At 38.2% G+C, this 18,843-nt stretch overlaps 1 protein-coding gene and 1 long non-coding RNA gene across 2 annotated transcripts in view; one reads left to right on the plus strand and one right to left on the minus strand.

The window, feature by feature from the left end:
- NLRC4 (NLR family CARD domain containing 4) overlaps positions 1-17,551 on the minus strand; it is a 38,717-nt gene extending 21,166 nt beyond the window's left edge. The window contains exons 1-7 of the mRNA XM_068565047.1: positions 17,472-17,551; positions 13,719-13,979; positions 10,861-12,855; positions 5,525-5,617; positions 5,194-5,364; positions 3,295-3,387; positions 2,359-2,526 (exon numbers count right to left, since the gene is read on the minus strand). Of these exons, the coding sequence (XP_068421148.1) occupies positions 2,359-2,526; positions 3,295-3,387; positions 5,194-5,364; positions 5,525-5,617; positions 10,861-12,855; positions 13,719-13,979; position 17,472 (2,782 nt within the window). The 5' untranslated portion in view covers positions 17,473-17,551. The remainder of the gene's footprint in view (positions 1-2,358; positions 2,527-3,294; positions 3,388-5,193; positions 5,365-5,524; positions 5,618-10,860; positions 12,856-13,718; positions 13,980-17,471) is intronic.
- Positions 1,600-11,181, plus strand: LOC137778036 (uncharacterized). Its single transcript, XR_011076713.1, has 3 exons — positions 1,600-1,791; positions 10,050-10,217; positions 11,112-11,181. It is a non-coding gene; the product is annotated as an uncharacterized lncRNA (long non-coding RNA).
- Positions 17,552-18,843: the final 1,292 nt, after the last annotated feature.

The following is an 18,843-nucleotide window of genomic DNA, read 5'->3' on the forward strand; positions in this document are numbered from 1 at the left end:
CTACTAGAGAATGGACTTGAGGATATGGGGAGGGGGTGGGGTGAGATGTGACAGGGTAAGAGAGTGGCATGGACATATATACACTACCAAATGTAAAATAGATAACTAGTGGGAAGCAGCCGCATAGCACAGGGAGATCAGCTCGGTGCTTTGTGACCACCTAGAGGGGTGGGATGGGGAGGGTGGGAGGGAGGGAGATGCAAGAGGGAAGAGAAATGGGAACATATTTTATATGTATAACTGATTCACTTTGTTATAAAGCAGAAGCTAACACACCATTGTAAGGCAATTATACTTCAATAAAGATGTTTTAAAAAAAAAAAAAAAAAAAAAGGAAAAAAAAAAAAATAAAAAAATAAAAAATAAAAATAAAAAATAAAAATAGAACCAGAATACAACCCAGCAATCCCACTACTGGGCATATCCCCTGAGAAAACCATAATTCAAAAAGAGTCATGTACCACAATGTTCATTGCAGCTCTATTTACAATAGCCAGGACATAGAAGCAACCTAAGTGTCCATGGATAGATGAATGGATAAAGGAGATGTGGCACATATATACAATGGAATATTACTCAGCCATTAAAAAGAAGCAAAATTGAGTTATTTGTAGTGAGGTGGATGGACCTAGAGACTGTCATACAGAGTGAAGTAAGTCAGAAAGAGAAAAACAGATACCGTATGCTAACATATATATATGGAATCTAAAAAAAAAAAAAAAAAAAAGGTTTCAAAGAACCTGGGGGCAGGAGAGGAATAAAGACACAGACGTAGAGAATGGACTTGAGGGCACGGGGAGGGGGAAGGGTAAGCTGGGACAAAGTGAGAGAGTGGCATGGACATATAAACACTACCAAATGAAAAACAGATAGCAAGTGGGAAGCAGCCGCATAGCACAGGGAGATCAGCTCCGTGCTTTGTGACCACCTAGAGGGGTGGGATAGGGAGGGTGGGAGGGAGACACAAGAGGGAGGAGATATGGGGATATATGTATATGTATAGCTGATTCACTTTGTTATAAAGCAGAAACTAACACACCATTGTAAAGCAATTATACTCCAATAAAGATGTTTAAAGAAAAAAAAACTTTGGGCAGCATAAGGACTTAAAGACATATGCATCTCTAAGAGAGAAGGTTTTTAAAAGAGGGGAGTTAGTCTTTAATGGGTAGAGTTTCATCCAGGGAGAATGAAAAAGTTCTGGAGATGGATGGTGATGGTGGTTGCATAAGAATGTGAATGCCGCAAAACTGTAGACTTAAAAATGGTTAAAATGGTAAGTTTTATGATATATATACTACGAATGTATTCTAGACAATCCATGAGGGAAATGAAGGCAGTCAAGGCTGTTTTCACTAGTCCTTTGCCTCAGGTAATATGGTAGTCAGCCTTCAAGTTGGCTCCAATGGTTCTCATCTCCTAGTATTCACTCCTCTGTGTTGTCCCCTCCCACAGTAGATTGGGCTGACCTGGGTAACCCATAGGACACAGCAGAGATGACCAGAAATGGTCTTCCAAGGCTAGGTCATAAAAGATATTGCAACTTCTAATTGGTTCTCCCTTGGATTTCTTGCTCTGGAGGAAGTGAGCGGCCATGTTGTGAGGACATGCAAGCAGTCTATGGAGAGGTCCAGGCATGAGAAACTAAGGCCTCCAGCCAACAGCCAGCATTAATCTGCCAGCCAAGTGAGGAGCCACCTTGGAATCAGGTCTCCAGCAGCCCCAGTCATGACAGAGCCTAAGCCAGAACCACCCAGCTAAGCTGCTTCCAAATTCCTGACCCACAGAAACGTGAGATAATGTTTATAGTTGTTTTAAGCCACTAAGTTTTGGGGTAATCTTACACAGACATTGATAACTAATACAGAGAGCATGCAGACCCTTCATCAACTGCCTGAAACTATCATTGTCTTCAGTCATTTATGTATCTCTGTTTGTTCCTGGATTATATCACAGCTACTTAAAGATATTCCATGACCCCATTTACATAAAGTTGCACTTACCTTTACATGTTTTGAATACCCAACAAGTGACGTAAAAATATTTCCCAAGATTGGAAGGGCATTGCTGAATTTCAGACAGTTAAGGCTAGAAGAGCAATTCCTAACACGATACACCTTGTCAGGTAACGTGAATGTTTTTCCTTTTAACACTGTAGGTGAAATGCTTAAAAACCTGAAGGCAGGCCAGTGTTTTCAATCATTTTACTCCTTAACATGTATGAACCCTCTTTCAATATATCTATATAAAAAAGAGGAGGCAAATAAAGATGCTAACTAACTAACTAAATAGAGCAAGCCAACTGAAGAACTTTGTGAGGGCTAACTTCTTTTCTCTTGGCTCTGTGCGTATACCTACCTAGAATTCTAATCTCTGCATCTGTGAGTCTCCAGTTTCTCAGCCCAAGCTTGATGAGCTGTGGGGCCCCCTTCAGTTGCTCCAGCAGCCTGGCCAAGCTGACTCGTACATCACTGCACCAGGGCAGCATCAGCACGTTTAGCTGTTCCAAGATGTGCAGTCTGTCAACTTGAAGAACCAGAGAGCAGTTCAGGAATTGGATCCATCTCAAAATTGATGTAGGAGAAGGAATGATTTTTATCTCTGCAGCCTGCTCAATGTGCAATAAGGATCTACTTGTTTTTTTTGTTAATATTTTTACGGGAAGTGTTCAAGAATATACAAACATACAGAACAGTATAATGAAATTATATGTACTAATAAGCTAACTTTCAACAAACCTTGAACCATGGACAACCTTGCTTCATCGTCATCAAATTCCTTCCCTTCTATATTATTTTGAAGCAAATCTCAGACAGTTAAGTATCAGGTTTTTAATTCTAACATAATCACAGTAGCATTATCACACCTTAAAAATCTTATCACTAACTTAAGCAGATTTGTCTTGAATATCACTTACTCTCAGACACTAGCTCACTAGAAGGAGACAAGCAGGTGGGAGTCTCAGGTGCAGTGAGTATGGGAAAACTGGTAACTCAAAAGCCATGGGCCTGTATTCCTCAAGGGCAGTTTAAGGAAGGGCTAAATGACCTACTTAAGGTCCATCTAATAAGGCATATGTGGATAAACTATTTGAGTATCTGATAATGATGACTATTTGAGTATTTGATTTTGGCTAAGTTATCAATTCTTTTTTTTTTTTTTTTTGGCCACACGGCACTGCATGTGGGATCTTAGTTCCCTGACCAGGGATTGAACCTGCACCGCCCCCTGCAGTGGAAGTGCAGAGTCTTAGCCACTGGACTACCAGGGAAGTCCCTAAATTGTCATTCTTACTTAGTTCATGAAGAGCTTCATTTCCACCCTTTTCCAGATGATTTTCAGATAAATCAAGAATGCTCAGTTTGGCCAAGTTGTGAAGATTCTGAGCTGCAAAAAAAAATTTTTTTAATCCAAAACAACAAGACTTTCAGGGAACTATAAATGCATTTTAAAATATCCTTAGAAGAATTCTGAGTCCTTGTTTTCTTTGTTGATAGTATAAAACCATTATTTGACTTGATTAATTTATTTATTTCAAAAAGTATCTGGATAGGTTTAACCCCCAATTGCCACGACTATGACTGGTGCACGGATATTTCCTTGTTCTAAGTTCTGACTAAAAAAATTGAGTTCACAAAAAGCCTAAAGCATCCGGGAATATAGTTTTTATGTCACTTTAGTAAAGTCACTCCATTTCTCTAAGCCTCAGTGTCTTCATCTTTAGAATAAGGAAGATGAACTAAATAAACTGTGAGGGTGCTTACAATTCTAAAATGCCCTATCATGAAGGAGAAACAAAGGAACAAAAACCAGATGAGATGAGCTGTTCTTTGTGTACTCAGTTTAGATGATTTTGTTAATGTCATAGTGGTGATACTAATAATAAAAACTTAGAAATTAAAAAAAGACAGATGAGAAAAATAGAAAACAAATAGCAAAATGACTAACGGAAATCTAGTCCTATAAATAATTACATTAAATGTAAATGGATTAAACACTCCAGTTAAAGAGATTAATAAGACTAGATTTTTTTTTTAAAGCAAGACCCAACTCCATCTACAAGACATGTATTTTAATGACAAAGACATAAATATACTGAGGTTAAAATTTGGAAAACTATATTACATGTAAACATTAATCATAAAATGCCATCACTCTAGCTGATCACTGCTTAATTCTTTTCATTTCAGATATTTATCATGGTTGTTTAATCTAGTTGAAGTTTTTCCTATCAAGACTAATGAGAAAAATCTCCTTTAAAAAATTAGTCAATTTTTTAATGAATATATACTCTTGTTATAATATTAGCTATTATTATTTTTAAGCAATCATATGACCCCTTTTCTTAGAATAAAATATCTTCTGGGATTTGGTTTAAAATAAAAAACCTGCAGAACTCCTCTTAAAAAGGGTACAGCTGCTATTTTCAGTTCTAAACCTTTCTCTCCACAGGGCAAGTAGAGAAGTAAAGGTGTATGCTCATCATTCTCATGCTTTCCGTTGTTTATCTGGCCTTTTCTAATCCTGGGTTTCTCTAGCTTTTGGTTTATGTTGGCATATAAATAGTTTCCTTAGGAAACTTTACAGACTCCTAGCAGTTGTGTATTCTGTTTTTAAGAGGGCTAGACCATCTTTTTTACCAAAATCTAAATTTAAAAAAAATCTGAATCGAACATATCTAGTTTATCCAGAAATATGCAAAGGTTTCTCCATACTTGGTATATGCACACTTTAAGAACTCAAAAGACTCAACTCATATTGATGCACATTAACTCCATCTTAACAGGGCAATAGGTAAGCATTGGAAAGCCTGAAAACATTTAAGGAAATCCTTCTCTCTCTGCTTCTCAATCACTTATTTATCCATTCATCCAAATTTTTATTAAGCAGTTATTATATAACAGAATATGTGCCAAGCTTCAAGCACCTATTTCTTATTTTCTTCCTCTTTACCTTTTCTTAAAATGACATCTTCAATTATCCTGAAATTCTCTCCTATTATTCATCCATAGTAAATTTTCATTCCAGTCATGAAGAAGGTCATTAAAAACAAGTTAGATATTACCTAGAAGTCTTTATTATCTTTTCCAGTTTCCCTAAAAATTAAATTTCCATTTGAGAGACTTAGCATGCCTTAGTATGAAAATATCGCATGTTTTCTTACACTGTTTTCATAATGCAGGCAGCAGTTACCTAGGGTTTTCACAGCATTTCCTGACAGGCAGCAGGAGACTAATTGGATTTCTTTAAGGTCACAGGGTTCAGCTGACAGAGACTTGACTATGTAATCCATTCCCTCCCCTATATCAGACAAGTGGGTCAAACGAAGTAAACACATCTTTTTCAGATTTGTCAGACCTTCAGCTGCAAAAAAAAAAAAAAAAAAGGAAAGGAAATGCATTAAGACACCAAGTACATAAAGGCATCGTTGCCTTGTATAGACACAGCCAGTGTCAAAGAGTCTTAGCTGTTCTTATTATCAAACTTGTATTAGTAAATATATTAGAGAAAACAAAAATCTGACCTAGTTTTATAGCATCTTCCTCATTCATCTTAATATTATCCAGTATGAGCTTCATAAGGTTCTTCAAATTACCTAAGCTGTCAGTCAGACCACCTGCCAAAGAAAAGGGATTGGACTGTGTTCAGCTGTCATTTACTATATTTCTATTACCAATCAAAAGATTTTAGTTGTCACTATGGGCAAGAAATGCTCATGAAATTGACACGAAAATATATTTTTTTGGTGAGAGATGGGGATCTTCCTTAGCTAAAAGCATGTTTTCAAAATATAATGGAATTACAATGGAAAACAATAACAAAAAGATAACTGGGAAATCTCCAAACAGTTGGAAATTAAACAACGCACTTCTAAACAAGCATGGATCAAACAGGAAGTCTCAAGGAAAATTAGACAATATTTTGAAAAATACAGAAATAAAAATAAAATATATCAAAATCTCCAGTTAACAGTTACTTAAAGGGAGGTTTAGAGCATTGAATGCTTATATTAGAAATAAGGAAAGTTTTCAAATCAACAACCTAAGCTTACGAGTTCAGAAACTAGAGAGAGAAGAGCAAAATAAACCCAATGCAAGACGAAGCAATAAAATAATAAAGATAAGGGCAGAAATCAATAACAAATCACAAACAGAAACAATAGGGGAAAATCAATGGAAATTAAAAGCTATGTCTTTGAAAAGATCAATAAAATTGATAAATTTCTAGCAAGACTGACAAAGAAAAAATGAGGAATAACAAATTACCAATATCAGAAATGAAAGGGAAGATATCATTACAGAAATCACAGATGTTAAAAGGATAGAGAATAATATGAACAAATCTACATGCATAAATTTGACAACATAGACAAAATTGCACAATTTCTTGAAAGGCACAAACTAGTAAAACTTAGCCAACATTACATAAGTAATCTGAATAGTCCAGTATAACTAAGGAAATTGAATTTGTAGTTTAAAATTTTCCAAAAAAGAAAGCTGCAGGCACAGATAATTTAACTTGCAAATTCTACCAAACTTTCAAAGAAGAAATAACACCAATTCTACACAATCATTTCCAGGAAACAGAAATACAGACAACACTTCCCAACTCATTTTATGACACTACCATTAACCAATCTGAAACCCAGACTGAGGGAATAAAACAAAAGAAAACTTCAAACCAATATCACTTATGAAATCCTCAACAAAATATTACCAAGGAGTCCAGCCATATATAAAAAGAATATTATACTACCACCAAGTGAGCTTCATACAGGGAATGCAGGACTGTTTTGATATTTGGAAATCAATCCATGTACTTCATTATATTAACAGTCTAACGAAGAAAAACTACATAATCATATAAATTGATACAGCAAAAATAGCTGATACAATCCAATAACCATTCATGATAAAAATTCTCAGCAACCTAGGAATAGAAGGACACTTCCCCAACCTGATAAAAGGCACCTTCAAAAAAAATACAGTTAGCATCACACTTCATGGTGAAAGTCTGAATGCTTACTCTCTAGGATCAGGAACAAGGGAGGATGTTCACTTTCACCTCTCCTATTCAACACTATACTGCAAGTCATAATCAGTGCAGTACGGCAAGAAAATGAAATAAAAGGAATACAGGGACTTCCCTGGTGGTGCAGTGGTTAAGAATCCGCCTGCCAATGCAGGGGACATGGGTTCGATCCCTGGTCTGGGAAGATCCCACATGCTGCAGAGCAACTAAGCCTGTGCACCACAACTACTGAGCCCATGCTCTAGAGCCCGCCTGCGCACCTAGAGCCTGTGCTCCACAACAAGAGAAGCCATCACAATGAGAAGCCCGCACACCACAACCAACAGTAGCCCCTGCTCGCTGCAACTAGAGAAAGCCCGCGCGCAGCAATGAAGACCCAACGCAGCCAAAGATAACTAAATAAATTTATTTTTAAAAAATGAATAAATAAAAGGAATACAAAATTGGAAAGGAAGAAATGAAAATAATCCTTTTGGAAGGGACATGAAATAAGTTTATCAAAGGTATAGAGTACAAGATCAACACACAAAAATCAACTGTATTTCTGTAGTAGCAATAAATAATTGGTAACCAAATTTTTTAAAGTTACCATTTACAATAGCTCCAAAAGAATGAAAAAGGTATAAATCTAAAAAACATATACACAATCAACATGATGAAAAGTACAAAATGGTGAAAAAAGAAATCAAGGAAAATCTAAACAAATGGAAAGAGAAACCATGGTCATAGATTCAACATAATAACAATGTCAATTCTCCCTAAATTGTTCTATAGATTTAATGTAATTCCAACCAAGATCCCAAGAAGAGTGTTTGACGATATAAACAATGTGATTCTTGGGAATTTCCTGACAGTCCAATGGTTAGGACTCTGTGATTTCACTGCTAAGGGCTCAGGTTCAATCCCTGGTTGGGGAACTAAGATCCCACAGGCTGTGCGATGCAGCCAAAAAAAAAAAAAATGTGATTCTAAAATTTATACGGAAGGACAAAGGAACTAGAATATTTTAAAATTATTTTGAAAAAGAAGAAGAAAGTTGGAGAAATAACACTACCCAATTTTATGACTTACTATAAAGTAAAAGTTACTAAGACAATGTAGTATTGGCAAGGGATAGACAAGGGTATTGGCAAATGAACGATCAATGGAAAATAGTATCCAGAAATACACCCATACAACTATAGCCAAAAAATTTGGGCAAAGATACAAAGGTTATTCAAACATGAAAGAATAGTAATTTCAATAAACAGAACAACTGGATATCCATAGGGAAGAAAAATGAACCTTGATCTAAACTTCACACCTTACACAAATGTTAACTTGAAATGGATCATAGATCTAAATGTAAAACATAAAACTTTAAAAGAAAATATAGGAAAAAATCATCATGACCTTTATGCAAAGAGTTCTTAGACATGACACCAAAAGCATGATTCATAAAGAAAAAAAATGGATGGCAACAAAATGTAAAACTTTTGTTCTATGAAAGACACTGTTAAAGAATGAAAAGACTAGCTACAGAGTGGGAGAAAATATTTTCAAATCACTTATCTCACAAAGGACTTGTATCGTGAATATATTAAAAAAAAACACTTAAAACTCAACATTAAGAAAACAAATTGACCCAATTAAAAATGGGTAGGGACTTCCCTGGTGGTCCAGTGGGTAAGACTCCGTGCTCCCAATGCAGGGGGCCCAGGTTCGATCCCTGGTCAGGGAACTAGATCCTGCATGCATGCCACAACTAAGAGTCCTCAAGCCACAACTAAGAAGTCTGCATGCTGCAACTAAGAGCCCGCATGCCACAACTAACGATCCCACATGCCACAACGAAGATCCCACGTGATGCAACTAAGACCCGGTGCAGCCAAAATAAAAATATAAATAAATACTTTTTAAAAAATGGGTAAAAACTTGAAGAGACATTTCACTAAGTTGCAAACAAGCACGTGAAGAATTTTCAACTTTTATTAGCCAACTCTGATGATATAACACTATACACAGAGTTCCAGTTGCTCCACATCCTCATCAGCACTTGGTATTGTCTGTTTTTTTTTTTCTTATTGTAAAATGACAAAAAGAGAAAAATAGAAATAATACTAAATGCTAGTGAGAATGCAGAGCAACTAAAATTCTCATGTATTGCTACTGAAAATGTAAAATGTACAAAGTGGAAAATAGCTTGGAAGTTTCCTAAAAAGTTAAACAAGCACTTGTCATATGGCTCAGCAATGCTAATCCTACATATTTACCCAAGTGAATTGAAAACTTATTTTCACATAAAAAACTTTCATAAGAATGTTTTTAGTAGTTCTATCTATAATTGCCCAAACTGGAAATAACCAACATGTCTTTCAGTAGTGACTAGATTCTAGCTATAAGAAAAACTAAGTGCTGATTGCAAACTCAAATGTCAAAGAGGGCCAGGGAGATGATGTTATTACAAGAAGTAGAACAGGTGGGCTTTGTGCCCAACTGGAGATTATGTGTCTTTCCAAAGAGTGTAGGAGCAGATCATGAAGCTCTAGCCAGTTGTTACCAAGTGCAGTTGTCAAATCTATAATTTTCAAGAGGAATGAGAAACCTGTATTTTCACATGATATTTCCCAATTTCAAAGTGGTGGCAACTCCTTTAGGGAGAAGAGTCATAGCTAGGGGAGAGAGAACGGAAGGAGACTTTTCATCATAGATTGTTTTATAATTTGGACCATGTAAATATATTACTCAAAAAATAAATTTTAAATATTAAGAACAAAATATTGGCAAACATTAAAAAGAAAAATTTTAATTATATGTAGGTCAAATTCAGCACGTAAGTGACCGGTTTGCAATATCAGCACAAACGAATGGCCATCAAGAGAAGATGGTAAGCCTCCTAACACAGAAGGTAGTCTAATAAAGTCTGAGTGACTATCCAGAATCTTATAGAAGGCCTTCCTGCATTGAGTAGGAGGTTCCAAAGCTTATCTGTACAAAAGATTCTAGATTCTTAAAATGATAGAAAATGTCCTCTACAGGGTGACAAGTGAGGCAGAGCCGAATGGGAAACTACTTGTGGATGAAAATGAATCTCAGATTACAGTCATGTAGAACAAGGCTCCTGCTGGCCCATAGCTTCACAGAACTCAGCAGCCCCTGCTCTGGGCAACAGGACGGATCTACACAGGTGTGGCTGGACTACACAGGTAAGGGAGACACTCACCTTTAGTGTTATTGTGAATCTGGGGAAAACTCCCCTTTACCCAGAAAGATTGACCCCACATGTATGCGTCTGAAGTCTGGAATTTCTTCATGTTCGACAAAAACTGTTCCCAAAATCTTCCTTCAAAGTGAATGATACTTGGAGTGGGGCTGGGGCTGGATGTGCTGCAATTTCCTAGATGAGAATCTAGTGACGCAGTTAGCCACCAGCTTCTGCAGGCGATTAGTTTATGGTTGGATTTCCTCCCAGACTTCAAAGAAGGAAGGGTGCTACTTGGCAGGAAAGCAGTGAACGTTGGGTTAAGACAGAGATGCCGACAAGAGGGAGGGTTCACAGAAGACAAGCTTAACCTACTGTATACACAGACAAACATACAAACACACACTTTACCATATATATACTACATAGTTATTCAGTCAGACTACAGAGCTTCAGCTCTGGGAATCCTTCCTAGGGCCTCCCAATCTGACAGCCTTCCCCCCACATGGAAGTCTCTCCCAAGCCCTTCCACTTCCTGACACTAGTAGAAACTATTAGAAAATTTCAAGCAAAACAAATAATATCTAATATTTCCACAGTAACTACCCAGGTTTGATTATAGCTTAAACTGCTGATGTTTACAATACCTGGTAGCCGTTGAGTCCCTAGGTCGTGAATACTTAAGGTGTGCAGGTTTGTCACAGATGTGATATGCCGCTCGTCTTCTAAGGCGAGGGGACTGGCTTCCACTATGATGGAATGAATGTTCTTACAGGTGCTGAGGACCGAACTGAGGCTTCCAGCCACGCCGGCACATCTCTTAATGTACAACCTGAGGCTTGTAGCAGAGCTGAATATTTTCCCCAGGTATTTGATATCTTGCTTATTCAACTTGCAGAAATCCCGGAGTGTGACCTCCAATGTCTTGAATTCCTGCTTCCAGTTGAAGAACAAAGACACAGCCCTGCTGGGAATGTAGGTTCCTGAGGACTCCTGCATGTGGATCCTGCTTGCGTCTTCTGCGGTCTCATCCTGCGAAGCCACAGCTCCCCCGTACAGGTCTAGTTTAACAAAGTCCAGAGCACTTGCACAATTAGGCAAGTTTTCAAAGAAGTCAAATAAGTAATCAGGGATGTTCTCTGAGTTGATATGTAGGCTTTTACCATGAAAGAAAGCTTCAAATTCTTCTCTCAGGTTTGATGTGGATATACTCTCACAGAATAAATTGATGCCACACTCTGTAAAGGAGTTGATGTTTATGGCTTTCAGAATTTCTTGCACAGTGGTGCTTTTCACATTTTGCATAGATTCCTGCCTCCAGAGAGGCCTCTTGGTGACGAAAAGCCCACCGAGGCTGCCATGTTGATACACTGATGCCAGGTGTTTCAGAACAGTCCGGGTGGCTTCGGCAGATGACCCACACGTATACAGGAGCAGGTTGCTGTACTTGGATGTAATGTCTGAAATGGAAACCATTTTCTGCAAGTGACCGTTCCCCTTGGTCACCTCTGCTGGCTCTTCAGACGTCAATAAACTGCTGAGTCTGCGTCCTGCTGTGTACTCCTGGAATGATTTATGAAAGAATTTATACTTCGGCTTGAACCGTTGAGCTGTGTATTTACAGAGGAGTCCCGTTGTCAGCAGGACATCCTCGTTCACACTGGACAAGTCGTCCGGTTCAAAATCAAACCTGTGGGAGAACACACCCTCCAGAGCTAGGTCCCCACAGTGGTCCAGGCTCCGAGTGACCTCACTTGGAGCCACCCCTTTACGTTTGTGCTTGTTTTTATTTATTAGCAGATCGTAGAAGGCACAGAACAGTGTGGTTTGTGTGTTAGAGTGGAACTCACTTTTCCCCATCTGGATTGCACAAGTGATGACCACAAAGAGAGGGGTCTTCATCAGATTCCTCAAGCACCTGGATTTCTGAATTTGGAGCAACAAGCCTTCAGCGAGCTCCTTTATCAGCACTTCCCGGATGAGAGCCTGGGCACTGTCCTCGGTCATGTCCCCCACCTCGGCAATCAGCGCACCAAACTGCCTGATGTACCTCAGGCACTCCGTGGTGGTGGTGACGATGACCATATTCTTGAAGCGGTGGTTTTCCTTTATTAGGGCTTCGATTTCTGGGCAGTTCTGGGCCTTGAATTCATTGTAGCCATCTAGGAGAAAAAGAACCCTCTGCCGTAGCTTCAGTAGTATGGCCATGAACGTCTGCTTCCTGATTGTGTCAGGTATATCCAAGAGTTGGTCACACAGGGTTTCGAAGAGTCCACCCTGGGCCCTGCTCAGACGGAGAAATAAAACTAATTTGAACTTGGTCAGAGCCTGGCACTCTCCAGAGGCCCAGAGCATGGCGATTCGCAGCAGCAGAGTGGACTTCCCTTTGCCCGATTCCCCTTCGATGATGCAGGGGCTCTGAAGAGTGTCCAGCAGGCCACTCAGGGTCAGCTGCTCCAGACGGTGATGGTGTTGGTCCTTCCTCCACAGAACCGGTTCTGTGAAGGTGCTTTTCAAATTAAAAATAATGTCAATATCTTCACCCAGCGGATAGTAGTTCAGAAAAGATGGGGTATGGTATAAGTCCTTTAAATCCTGAGCCAAACCATCTAAGTCTTCTTCTGACATCTGATGAAAAAGACCTGTTAGAGAAGAGGAAATTGAAGAGGATCCAATTCTGTGTCTCCCCAGAACCTAGAGTTCAGGAGGAGGAGGAGGAGTGAGGCTGAGAATCTTCCCTTGATGACTTTAATTTCCTTCCCCAGTTCTGAGCTGGCAGAAAGGGTTCCAAATATTTACTCCTGCTTTCCCCTGTTACCCTTTACCCTACTTGCCCTTTTGCCTTCTGTTTCTTCCTTTCCACCACCAAATTTTGTAGCAGCTGATTGGAAAGGAGAGGAGCCAGTGTTTGGGTTAAGGAAAGTGCATGAGAATAGTGGGGATATGGTTGAGAATGATGGTCAGGGGTAACTTTCAGCAAATCAAGCCTTAACCTTGATTAAAATCTGCCAGGAGATAATTGACTAATTTAAAGAAAGAAAAACTAAATTAATATTTCATGAAAAGCAGAATCATGCTTCTTTAGTCAGTCAGGCTCTCTTTACCATGGTGCTTGGATTACAGAGTAGGCAGTCTGGGGGCCACTTGTCCACAGATGGTCCTCATCAGACTAAGGAATGTTGAAAACTACTACTGCACTACTGCACTGACTTCTTAAGTGCCTTCATTGTCCAGTTTGATTCTGAAGTCAGACTATGCTAAATCATTTATTCCCTTACCCTGGAGTTACTTATTTGGCTTCACCATCAAGTGACCTAGTGGGAGTTTTTTGCTTTGTTTTGTTTTCCTGAGAGTGTCTGAGCTTTTCCTCGACATAACCAAAGCCCAATGCCCAGTGATATGAGAGCATTGGAGGGAGGAGAGCAGAGGCTCTGTCATGGGGATTATGGATCTTCTTCATGATTTATTCTATTTGTAGAACAGCTAAAAGCAAACTAATACTTACTAAGTCCATGCAAGTCCTGAAACAGAGGATAGTTCCACTTTTCAAGGGATTTAAGAAAGAGGTTACAGGCTTCTGAACCCTTCTTCAGAATCATGTGAATGATCCCTCTGGCAGCATCCTGCTCGACCTTCTCACAGCAAATGATGTTTACTTCTTCGTAATTCAGAACATTCCATACAAATAGCTCATCCAAAATTTGCTTTGTAACAGTCACTCCCATCCTTTGAATGAGAATTTGACTGTTCTCCTTTATGAAATTCACTGAGGGGATGGGGGAGAAATATACATATTTATTCATTTATACAAAATGTGCATGTCAGCATTATGTTGCCAGGGCATTAGGTTCATGCATTTTTTTTTCCTTTGTACCTATCTTGAGTTATGGAGAGGCCAAATGCTTGAATTCCAGACCCTCAAGAAAAGCTCTGTAAAGACCCTCATTCCTAACCCCAGAGTCCTTGGTGAGCAAGACGTTTTTTCTTTGATAACAAAGTAAAGTGAGCAATCCTGTCCTTGATATAAAAGCATCCCCACTAAGGTAATAGGGATAAGACGATGCGCTTTCAAGTAGGGAGACTGGCGTATGATCTGCCATTTGCTACCATCTGTGTAACCTTGGCAAGTTGCTAACCCTCTTTGAGCCTATTTCAATGCTGTGCTGCTAAATGTTGAACATACTGCCTCTCTGGGGGTAAAGGCCTGAATTCATAGCACGTACCAATCTGCATGTTATAAGTATTCCCACTGAGGCCAAATTCAAGCTAACAATGTATGTCAACTGGCTAACAAAAATCATAAAAATTCAACAGTGAGCTCTCACAAAACAGTAAGAACCAGCTGTAGTACACCACTGGTTCCTTGTCTGTACAATGGAGTTGAGAACAGTATTTTACTTATGAAGTTTAATGAGAACTCATGTATAGTATTTCATACAAAGTAATAGCTCAATAAATGTTAGCTACTATTTTTAGCCATTATTCTGCTGTCAACACTCAAAGGAGTAGCACATTTTATCTCCCATAGAATTTGGTATTTTCTGAAGAGTATCACTGCAAAATAGTGGTCTGTATTCAGTTTAAGCTCTCTCATCTCTCACAGTGAGGTTCCCTGAAGAAGCTGTCTCGTTTCTGTGTCTCCCTTGCCAAGATCTAACTCTCCCAGGCAGTCCATGCCAGCTCAGAGAAGTGCCTCCCAGGTATTGTACTCTCAGACACTGTCTGCACTACTTTTCCTCTTGGGCTAGGCTGCTCCTGGTTTTCAAATCTTTCTTGACTCATCCAAGTGGATATGTCCTCCTGAAGACCCTGAGGCATCTCTGGTCTGAATTACACCATCAGGCACTCAGACCCCCAGGATCCTACCCCAGGTCCCCTTTCTCTCTGTCCCATGCAGATCTCTACTGCTAACCTCAGCTGGAATGTTACCACATCCCTGTCTACATGGCCGGTCAGCGAGTCTCTCTCTCTCCCTCTGGGGTCTCATCTGTTTTCTTGGCTTCTACATCCTCCCTATGGAGACAACCTCTAAGTCTGATTCTAGTCACTTAGAAAGGCCTAGAGACCACTGCAAGATCACAGGACTAGCCTTTTGGAGGTGACATTTCTTCAGCTGTAAAATTAAGATATTGATACTTTAACTCTTTAAAAGGCTCAAGAAAAAGACTGAATAAAGTCACATAAGGCACAGACATAAAAATATTTTAAAATTTGAAAAGTGTGCTGCTATGTAACTGTAAGATGTTCTTATTACTAGCCATGGTATCTCCCTGTGTGTGGACTACCATACTCCTCTCTTATCAAGTAGTTAAGTGAAAACCATGCTGCTTATTCATTCATTCAGTATTCATTCTTAGCAGAATATCTCTGTTTAGACTAGTGCTGTACAGTAGAATTTTCTGAGATGATAAACATATTCTATATTTGCTCTGTCCAGTAGTGGAGCCATTAGTCACATGTGGCTGTTGAGCACTTGAAATGTGGCTAGCGTGACTGTGTGACTGAATTTTAAATTTTATTTAGTTTTTGTTTATTTAAATTCGCATTAAATAGACACATATAGCTACTTACTAGTAACTACATTGGATAGCATAGTCTACACCCAGTCATCAAAGTGGAAAGAGTTACATTTTGGTCGCCACTTAGATCTACTCCATGTTTCTTCACAATGATCTTGACAGATCTCTCTGCTGTCTGACCAGGAGGGTAAGCCCGAGTAGGTGATGGCAGGAGACCAATATTTTTTTCTTTTCAACCATAAAAACCAGAGAGTTTAATGAAAAGCAAGCTTGTATAAAAGAACACTCATGTTCAATAGGCAAAAAATTAGACATATCATTGAAGAAATTAGGGGCAACAAATTGCACTAAGGGGAAAAATGCTTTCAGGTAATATAGGAAATATAAATGTACTTTTGATTCTTGAATAAAATCTTAATGTATTACAATATTCTCAGCGTATAAGAAAATTCCAAGAGGAGATAATTTCTAGTGGAACAGAGCTGAACTTTACTTCTTCTGAAGGGACTCAGATTCGAATTGCTGACTTGATAAAAAGATAGATCATGTAATATTCTTCCTGAGTGCATCTTCAGGACTGACAAAGAGATCAGAAAGAATAGCGTCTTTATTCAATTACTGTTACAAATAGGAGATGTGTTCTGGAAACACCCACAGAAATAAAAACACAATTAACATAATGAGATGTCATTTTGCACCTACCAATTATTTATATTTTATTTGTGTTATCCTTTTTCACATAAATATTGTTTAATGTCTATTTTACCCTTACTTCACCTTCTCCCTGTACCCTGCATTCCTGAATTACACTCGCAAATATACACCGTATTGTAAGCGCTGTGAGAACAAAAAGCATGCTTTGTTTTGATATTATACCCCCAGGGCCTAGAACTGTGGTTAATTAATTAACGTTTGTTGAATAAATGAATTTGGTAAAGATTAAAATGAAAAACCTCACCAGGATGAAAAAGTTGTGAGAAAGCATTTACCACTAGAACTATTGGATAGTGCTGCAATGAACATTGCATGATATATGCATACGTATAACTGATTCACCTTGCCGTACAGCAGAAACCAACACAACATTGCAAATCAACTACACTCCAATAAAAATTTTTAAAAAATAAAGTGTTTGGAATAGTAAAAAACAAAAACAAACAAACAAACAAAAAACTTATTGGATAGTTTGGGCTTATATTCTCAGTCATCTAGGATCACATTCTTGCAAGAGTTAAACACGCAACCTAGACCTTGAACATGGTACCTTTTATTTAATGTTCCTTAAGCAAATCAATATCCCCCAAATTTGTATATTATTTCAGATTTTCCTGAGGTTTTAGGACAATGTATGTGTTTTATCTCACATAAGTCCCAAATTATTTAGAACTGAGTACTAATAACAAAACCTTTCAAAGTGTGTGGCAATGTACCAGGAAACAGGAAATTCCCAGAAGCCATCTTTCAAACCCAGGATCTAGCCTCCCATGATGTCAGGGGACCAATATTTTCACAGAGAGATCACTCTCTGTGAAAGTCCTAGCTTATCTGTGGTTCTGCCATTTAACACGGGCCACCACGTTTATAACTGAATTCTCAGAACCACAGAAAAATATTTGATGGGCATTCCATATATCAATATAACTGATCAGAGGAAGGCATGAATTGATTTTCTGCTCAATATCACCCGTATTTGGAAACACACTCTACAATCACGCAGATTTGATTTCTAGTATACTTACTTGTTCTGAATAAAAGCTTTCCAGCTTTCTGTATCTCAGTAGACAATATTACTTCCAAATGGAGAAGTCAAAGATGACTCCAATACTGTCCTCTTCTTTCTGTAAAACGGCTCCTCATTCTGTAAAACTAACAAAACAGAAACAGAAGCTATCAGACAGCAACCATTGTCACTTTCGTATTTATTCTTTTTTTTCCCACACCAAAAAGGACGCACTATACATAACGTTTGACATGTTTTTTTTTCATTTACTCTATTTTTGAGACCTTTCTATATCAGTTAAGTAGTAAACTGCCTCATTTTAAAAATCAATTTCATTGACGTAAAATTTACATGCAATAAAATACAAGGAGCTTTGACAAATGTACACACCCAAGTCAGTAATACCCCAGTCAAGATTTAGAATATTCCCATCCCATGCAGAAAGTTCCCTTGTGCCCCTTTATAATTCATTCCTCCTAGTCCCCACCAAAGTAACCACTGATCGGACTTCTTTAACTATAAATTACTTTTGCCTGTTCTAGAAATTCATGTAAATGGACAAATGTAGGGGGTACTCTTGTGTCTGGCTCCTTTCACTTAGTATCATGCTGTTGAGATTCTCCTTGCTGTTTGCAGGAATTGGTAGTTCAGTTGTTTTTAATGGCTGAGCAGTATTCCATTGTAGGAACAGATCAATTTACCTATTAATTCTCCTGTTGATGGGCATTTGGTTTGTGTCCAGTTTTTGGCTATCATGAATGAAGCTTCTATCAACATTCCTTTGTGGACATACGTTTTCATTTCTATTGGGTGAAAATCTAGAAGTGGAATTTCTAGGTCATATGGTGAGTGTATGTTAATTTTATAGACGGTGCCAAACTGTTTTTCAAAGTGGTCATACCATTTTACATGCTTACCAGCAGATAAAATCAACAGTTCCAGTGGTTCCAAATCCTCAGCAGCACTTGGCATTATCCGTCTTTTTAATTTTAGCCATTCTAATGAATGGGTAGTGTTATCTCATTTTGTAATATTAATTTTCATTTCTTGATGACTAATGATGTTGAGCATCTTTTCATGTACTTTATTGTTCATTCATAAACCTTTTGTAAAGTATCTGTACAAATCTTTTGCCCATTTTACAAATTGGGTTGTCTTTTTATTATTGACTTTCAAGAGTTCTTCATAGATTCTGAATACAAGTTTTTTGTCAAATACATGTATTATAAATATTTTTTACTCATCTGTGGTTGTTTTGATTGTGCCTAGGATTTAATTTATAGAGATAACTGAGTGACAAAATGAAGAGGTCAATGCCAATGAAAAATGTTTTATTACTTATTATTCGCAAGAGAAGGAGGGCTTGCCGTGCCACACAGGACCACACGAGG

This window comes from Eschrichtius robustus, chromosome 15, assembly GCF_028021215.1.
Source record: "Eschrichtius robustus isolate mEscRob2 chromosome 15, mEscRob2.pri, whole genome shotgun sequence".
Classification (NCBI taxonomy): domain Eukaryota; kingdom Metazoa; phylum Chordata; class Mammalia; order Artiodactyla; family Eschrichtiidae; genus Eschrichtius; species Eschrichtius robustus.